Source organism: Tachyglossus aculeatus, chromosome 10, assembly GCF_015852505.1.
Source record: "Tachyglossus aculeatus isolate mTacAcu1 chromosome 10, mTacAcu1.pri, whole genome shotgun sequence".
Lineage (NCBI taxonomy): Eukaryota > Metazoa > Chordata > Mammalia > Monotremata > Tachyglossidae > Tachyglossus > Tachyglossus aculeatus.
Genome location: NC_052075.1, coordinates 58646943 through 58654626, shown reverse-complemented (window position 1 = coordinate 58654626; position 7684 = coordinate 58646943). Strand labels below are relative to the sequence as shown.

Sequence of the window (7684 nt, the reverse complement as noted above, 5' to 3'; positions counted from 1 at the left end):
CACAACTGGTTGGAACGCAATCAGATAACTGGAGAGAAAAGAGCTAAGGACCAGTAGAGAGCATATTCTCCAGCTCATGATGGTCGTGTAGTGCAGCGGCTGGCAGATGGCACCATATCGGTCGTAGGACATGGCAGCCAGGAGGAAGAACTCCGTCACCCCCAGGAAGAAGAAGAACAGTTGAGTGCAGCAGTTGGAAAAGGAAATGGTTCTGTCTCCAGTGACGATGGTGACCAGGAATCTGGGAATGCGGGTGGATGTGAAGCGATCTCCAGCAAGGAGAAGTTGTGTAGGAAGAAGTACATGGGAGTGTGCAGGCGGGAGTACAGAAAGGTGAGGGTGACGATGGTCAGATTCCCGGGATGCTTAATGCGTAAGTGAGAAAGAGGACGAGGAGAAGCAGAGCCTAAAGGTGGGGGTCATTGGTGAGCCCCAAGAGGAGTAACTCTGTTACCCTCGTGCTGTTTCCCATGGTTGGTTGATGGCGTCAGCCGAACCAACAGGAGCGATGGGGGAGCTGAGGGCAGGTACAGGAGCAGCCTAAGATGGGGAGAAGAGCCCTTGGACCAACCAACGAGCGATTCCCCCTCCCCTGGGGGGGTCAGTGATTCAGTGGTTCAGGTTCCGGTTGCCACACGACCCAACCTTGCATCCTGTGACCAGAAGGGGTTTGGTATGAAAATTGTTCCCACTTCCACTCCTGACGATCCACTGGAGTCTCCTGGGCCGCCGTTTGACCACTATCACCTAGTTCAGCCCTCCAACCCTGGCTCTTTCCCTGCCCACGGTACGAGTGAGCCCACAGTCCTCAGAAAGCTCTTGATTCCTCTCGAAGCCTGGTTCTTTCCGGCTCCCACCTCTCAGTTTAATTTGTCTTTCTCTCTATTGTCTGCTTCTGCCTGGTTCTGGTAGTCACTTTCAGTGGCCCTGATTCATGCAGCCTGAGGGGACGTGACTCTAGGAAATGGGGCCAGAGATGTGGTCCACTACCTGCCATTTTCTCCCTCCTCCACCTTCCTCCTCCTCTTTCTCCTCGTTCTATTCCTCTCTTTCTTCTCCTCCTTTTCCTCCCCTCATTGCGCTTCTACCTCCTCTTCCCCTTTCTCCCTCCTTCTCCTCATGCTGTTCCTCATCTTTAGTCTTTTCTTCTAGTTCTCCTCTTCCATCTTGCCATCTTCCTCTCATTATGCCTCATCTTTCTCTTCCTCCCTTCTCTATTCTTTGTCCCATCTTCCTCCTCCTCCTCCTTTTCCTCTTGGTCATATTCCTTTTCTTCTCCACTTCTCTGGTGTCTTTTCCTATTGGACGGCGGTTATACACGGTTCATCAATTGTTCTAGGTAAATAATGAATCAATTACAGCATTAAGAAAGAACACACTATGTGCTAAGCACTGCCTGAAGTGCTTAGCACAATTTCTGTCCCCCAGGGCGCTCACAGTCAATCTTACCCTAATTTATAGAGGAGGAAGCTGAGTTTCAGAATGTTGAAATGTTTGCCCAGGGTCAGCCAAAAGGCCAGAGGGAGAGTTGGGACTAGAAGCCAAGCTTCCTGACTTCTAGTCCCGTGCTCTTTTCATTAGTTCGCTCCACCTCCTTCCGAAGAGTGAAGAGAGCGCCATCAAAGGCAAGAACTGGTTACTGATCTGAATGGACAACTTCTCGAAAGCACTTACTAAATGCCAGAAAAACAACAACAATAAAAACAACAGCTACTGAATAAAACTAGTAATGAAGATGAAAATAATAATGATGATTCATGTCCAGTGTCATCCTGACTAATGGATAAAACTCATGTGAGGGTCCCAGAGCAGAGGAGGTCACAAAAGTCAGCCCCCATGAACTCTACATATGCTTTCAGGGGGTGGGGGGAGGATGATGAAAGGAGAAGGAGCAGGGAGGAAAACAGGGACAGACTTACTTTCTCGATGATCAGGTCCCTGAATATGACCCTCAGAAAGTGAACTCGGAAGGCCCCACTCGGTCCCCCTCGAAACCGGCGTTTTGGCACTTCACCAGGGAAGAGAAGATTGGGACCAGGGAGCACTGCCCGACCTCTTCATACCCTGGCCTTCCCTTCCCACCAGCCTCGTCCCTGTGGCTCCTCGACAAGCAGACCCTCTCTTGGAGTGCCCGCCTAGGTCAGCCAAAGGTCTGCTCCCCTCCCTTTGTCCCCACAGCACTTCCAAGACCAGATCAGATTCAGAATCCAGGCGACCTCTCCGTGCTCCAGACCCTCGGGGAGAGGGAAAACTCTCAGAGAGCACAGCGAGGTGCTCCCCTCCCTTCTCCAACACCAGAGTAAGGTGTGACAATGGGGCCTAGCACTGCACTAAACACTGGGGAAATTACCCCGGGGAGAAATAGACATGGTCTCTGGAAGCTTCCCCATCTACGCATAATTGAGCAGAAGGCTGGCTACGGAAACATAAGGGAAATGACAAATAAGACAAGACCAATAGGGGACAGTGGACAGAGGAGAAGTTTCAGGCTTCTCGTGTCCCAGATTCCAACAGCCATAACCACGGACTCGGTTCTCCAAGATGGGAGGTGGGTGACTTCGAAGGTCGGGGTGGCAGGAGACAGCATGGTTGGGTAGGGACCGTCTCGATATGTTGCCGACGTATACCTCCCAAGTGCTTAGTACAGTGCTCTGCACACAGTAAGCGCTCAATAAATACGATTGAATGAATGAATGAATCCACTCTGTTTGCGACGAGCTCCGTGGACCGTTGCCAGGAGTCACAGCCGGGCCACGGGGAACAGAGCTCAGGGGCAGTAATGAGTCTACACCATTATCCATGGTGGTGGTCAGTGGAGATAGGGGCCCATGGAGAACGGGGCTGGGGGTATCTCAGAGGGTTGAGCCGGGGATTCAACGCCCAGTGATGAAGTGGGGAATGCAGGGACCCAGCCTGGAGACCCTGGCTGAGTTTTTCCCTGGGGAGGGACAGGTACCCCAGCCTTAGCTTTGGGGAGGGGAGAGGCTCATCCACCTGCCCGGTGCCGTCCCACCCTAAAACAGGACCTTTTGGCTGGGTTCCACTGTCTGGCTTTAGCCATTTATGCCTCCAGCTGTTAATATCAATCAATCGTATTTATTGTGCGCTTACTGTGTGCAGAGCACTGTACTAAGCGCTTGGGAAGTACAAGTTGGCAACATATAGAGATGGTCCCTACAGGAAATGCCCTCTGGGATTCACAGCCGCCAGTTCTTTCCCAAATCCTTCCCTGTAGAGAAGCACACAGGTTTAATCCATCAGTAGCGTTTACTGTGTGCAGACCTCTACCCTAAGCCCTGAGAAAAAAACTGATAGAGATAGAAGGCATGGAACCGACCCTCTAGGAGCTTGAAATCTAATGGGTAAGCAGACAGAAAATGAATTACGGATAAAATAGGAAGATAGATTTATGGGCAAGTAAGGGCTTAAATAGAAGAGCACTTGTACAAGTACTAGTTATAAGCACTTTCTGGGTGCATTGAACTGTACTATTTTTTGCCCAATTAATCAATCAATCAATCTGTAAATGATTTACTGAGTGGTTAAATAGAGGTACTAAATTCTTGAGAGAGTACAATAGAATCAAGAGACACATTCCCTGCCCTCAAGTTTCTTACACAAGAAAGGAAGGTTTGAGAAGGAGAAATAGCATGGCCTAGTGGAAAAAGCACGGGTCAAAGAGTCAGAGGACCTGGGTTCTAATTCCAGCTTTTCCACTTGCCTGCCTTGTGACCTTGGGCAAGTAACTTAATTTATCTTTGCATCAGTTTCTTCAACTGTAAAACAGAGATTCATTTCTCCCTCCAGCTTAGACTGTTAGATCCATGTGGAACAGGGACTGCATCTGACTTGATGATCTTTTACCTACCCCAGCACTTAGTACAGTGTTTAGCTCCTAATAAGTGATTAACAAAGGCAACAATAATCATGATGATGATAAAATAATTGAATTTACAGTTGAATAAAGATGAATCCACAAGTGCTGAAGATGGGTTAATTAAGGTCATATGTGCTAGAATTGGCTCGTTGGTTTATGCATCTTAAGATACTGGGATATTGACTGGGAGAAGCTAAACTGATACGAACAGAAGTTCTATTTGTAGTAGGGCGTGCATAAGTGCTGAGGAGGTAGTTGAGAAAGAAACCTGGGTAAAAGAAAAATTAAGTGGGGAAGAACTCCTGGAGGAAGAGGGATTTCAGAAGGGCTTTGAAGAAAGGGAACCGTGGTCTGGCATACGTGAAATGCGAGGGAGTTCAATAATAATAATAATAATAATAATAATAATAATAATAGCATTTATTAAGCGCTTACTATGTGAAAAGCACTGTTCTAAGCGCTGGGGAGGTTACAAGGCGATCAGGTTGTCCCACGGGGGACTCACAGTCTTAATCCCCGTTTTTACAGATGAGGTAACTGAGGTACAGAGAAGTTAAGTGACTTGCCCAAAGTCACACAGCTGACAATTGGCAGAGCCGGGATTTGAACCCATGACCTCTGACTCCAAAACCCGTGCTCCTTCCACTGAGCCATGAGTTCAAGGCAGGAAAAAAGACGTGGAGCAAGGGGTTGGTGATGATTGAGAATGAGTCACGGTGATTAGGCTTGCTTGGAATAAGCAAAGAGTGAAAGTTGGGGTGTAGCGGGATGAGAGAGAGAATGAGAGATAAGCAGGAGAGATAGAATGCTGAGAGATAGCTTTGAAACTCACGGTCAGAAGTATCTGCTTGATGTGGACAGGAATGGTCAACCATCAGAAGGATTTGAGGAGTGAGGAGGCCTGGAACTCCCTTCTTTCATACACCAGACAAACCCCCCCTCTGCCAACACTGACACCCTTCCTAAAATCTCACTTCCTCCAACAAGCTTTCTCCAATTAATTTCTCACTCTCCAGAGCCATATCATTCCCTCAGCCAACTCTAGAACATATGGACTTACTTATACCCTCCTTAGTACTCATGTATTCGATTAATTCAATTGTTTTTGACCTCTCTAGTTGCAAATAATTTTACTTTGGGTAAGCTCTTTGTTGGCAGAAAATATGTCATTTCACTATTCTGTACTTCTCAAGCACCTAGTACAGTACTTGGCCCTAACTGAGAACTTGATAAATGCTACTACTATTACTATTCTTATGACTACTACTATTACTAATCAGTCAATCGTATTTATTGAGTGCTTATTGTGTGCAGAACACTTTACCGAGCTCTTGGGAGAGTACAATAAAACGGAGTTGATAGACATGTTCCGGCCCACAATGAACTTACAGCCTAGAGGGGGAGACAGACATAAATATAAAGGAATAAATTATGGATATGTTCATAAGTGCTGCAGGGCCGAAGAAAGGGTGAATAAAGGATGTAAATCCAAGTGTGAGAGTGACGCAGGTATAATAATAATAATAATAGCGTTTGTTAAGCACTTACTATGTGCCAAGCACTATTCTAAGCGCTGGGGGGATACAAGGCAATCAGGTTGTCTCACGTGGGGCTCACAGTCTTAATCCCCATTTTACAGATGAGGCAACTGAGACACAGAGAAGTGAAGTTACTTGCCCAAGTCACACAGCTGACAACTGGCAGAGTCGGGATTAGAACCCATGACCTCTGACTCACAAACCAGGGCTCTTTCCATTGAGCCATGCTGCTTCTCAACATTCTCTATGACTTCCAGACCTGTGTTATTTCCACTAAGCCATGCTGCTTCTCTAAAATATTATGCAGTGTTTCCTCTGGACAGAGCGATTTCTCTTGAGGTCATAAAGACATTTCTTAGGTTTGAATCAGTGGTATTTATTGAGCAGGTACAAATGATTTAGGCTCTATTTCAGGCATTGTAGGGAATATTCAGTCATTGAGTCCCTGTATATTAAGGACTGCTTCCCTCTCCTCCACAAGAGCTGAAGTTCCTGGTGGGCAGGGAATATGCCCTGTACTTCTGTTGTATTTTCCTATATGCTTAGTACCATGCTCCACATTAAGGAAGCAATCAATAAATATCATCACTGCTATTTCTGCTTAGCTCTCCCTTTGTCCACTCCCACTTACATTGCTCTCCCTCCCTTCTTTAAGAAACACCGAACCTGATACACCAGGTCTCTTAGGGCCTGCTTGACCTGCTCATTCCTCAAAGTGTAGATGAAGGGGTTCAGCATGGGGGCCACGGAGGTGTTGAGCACCGCCACCCCCTTGTTGAAGGAGACCCCTGCCTTGGGGGATGGGTTGATGTACATGAAGATGCAGCTGCCGTAGGAGATGGAGACCACGACCATGTGGGAGGAACAGGTGGAAAAGGCCTTTCTCCTCTGCTTGGAGGAAGGCAGTTTCAGGATGGCACGGATGATGGCTGTGTAGGACGCGGTCACTAGAGCCAGGGTGACCAGAAGGGTCCCCAAGGCCAAGAGGAAAGCCGTTAGCTCCAAGAACCGGGTATCCGAGCAGGAGAGCTGTAGCATGGGAGAAGAGTCACAGATGAAGTGGTTGATGATATTGGAGAAGCAGAAGTCATGATGGAGGAGAACGATTATTGGAGGAAAGACGACCAAGAACCCAGCCAACCAGGAGCAGAGGACCAGCAGAGCACAGAAGCCCCCGCTCATGACTGTCGTGTAGTGTAGGGGCCGGCAGATGGCGACATAGCGGTCGTAGGACATGGCGGTCAGGAGGAAGAACTCCGTCACCCCCAGGAAGATGAAGAAGAACAGCTGAGCGAAGCAGTTGGAAAAGGAAATGGTTCTGTCTCCGGTGACGATGGTGACCAGGAATCTGGGAATGCAGGCAGACGTGAAGGCAATCTCCAGCAAGGAGAAACTGCGCAGGAAGAAGTACATTGGGGTATGGAGGCGGGAGTCCAGCAAGGTGAGGGTGATGATGGTCAGATTCCCGGTGACACTTAATGTGTAGGTGAGAAAGAGGACGAAGAAGAGCGGAGCCTGCAGCTGGGGGTCATCGGTGAGCCCCACGAGGATGAACTCTGTCACCCCCGTGCCGTTTCCCATGGTTGCCTGTTCTCATTGACTGGACCTGTTGATGCAGCAGAAGGGAGGGAGGAAGTGAGAGCTGGCTCAGAAGCAGCCTGTGACCCAGGTGGAGAGGCCAGGAGCAGTGAACCCCTGCTCTCTCCCTTCCTTCATTCAGTCGTTCATTCATTCAATCGCATTTATTGAGGGCTTATTGTGTACAGAGTACTGTACTAAGGCCTTGGGAGAGTACAACATAACAATAACAGACACATTCCCTGCCCTTAACGAGGTTACTTACTTTCCAAGCGCTTAGTACAGTGCTCTGCACAGAGTAAGCGCTTAGTAAATACGATTGAATGAGTGAAGTGTCCTCCAAACAAGAGGAGGAGGCAGTGTCTTTTAACTATGGACCCCATCAGCCTCTTTTCTGATTTTAGTGTCCTTAGTTTCAATCTCTACTTCACCAACACTTTTCTCTGAATTAATCCCTCTCCCCTACAATCTCCCCCATTAGATTGTTAACTACGTGAGGACAGGTATTTTTATGGCATTTCTTAAACACTTACCATGGGTCAGGCTCTGTGATAAGCGCTGGGAAGATACAGGCTAATCAGGCTGGACACAGTCCTGGTGCCAGTGGAGCCCATAGTCTTAATCCCCATTTTACAGATGATGTACCTGAGGCCCAGAGAAGTTAAATGATTTGCCCAAGGTCACACAACAA

General features: G+C 48.0%; 1 protein-coding gene across 1 annotated transcript; it reads right to left on the bottom strand.

The window, feature by feature from the left end:
- Nucleotides 1-419: 419 nt before the first annotated feature.
- LOC119932933 (olfactory receptor 6C75-like) lies at nucleotides 420-6996 on the bottom strand. Its single transcript, XM_038752058.1, has 2 exons — nucleotides 6047-6996; nucleotides 420-540 (listed from the first exon to the last, which is right to left on the bottom strand). The coding sequence occupies exons 1-2, from the start codon at nucleotides 6994-6996 to the stop codon at nucleotides 420-422; spliced, it is 1071 nt and encodes a 356-aa protein (XP_038607986.1).
- Nucleotides 6997-7684: the final 688 nt, after the last annotated feature.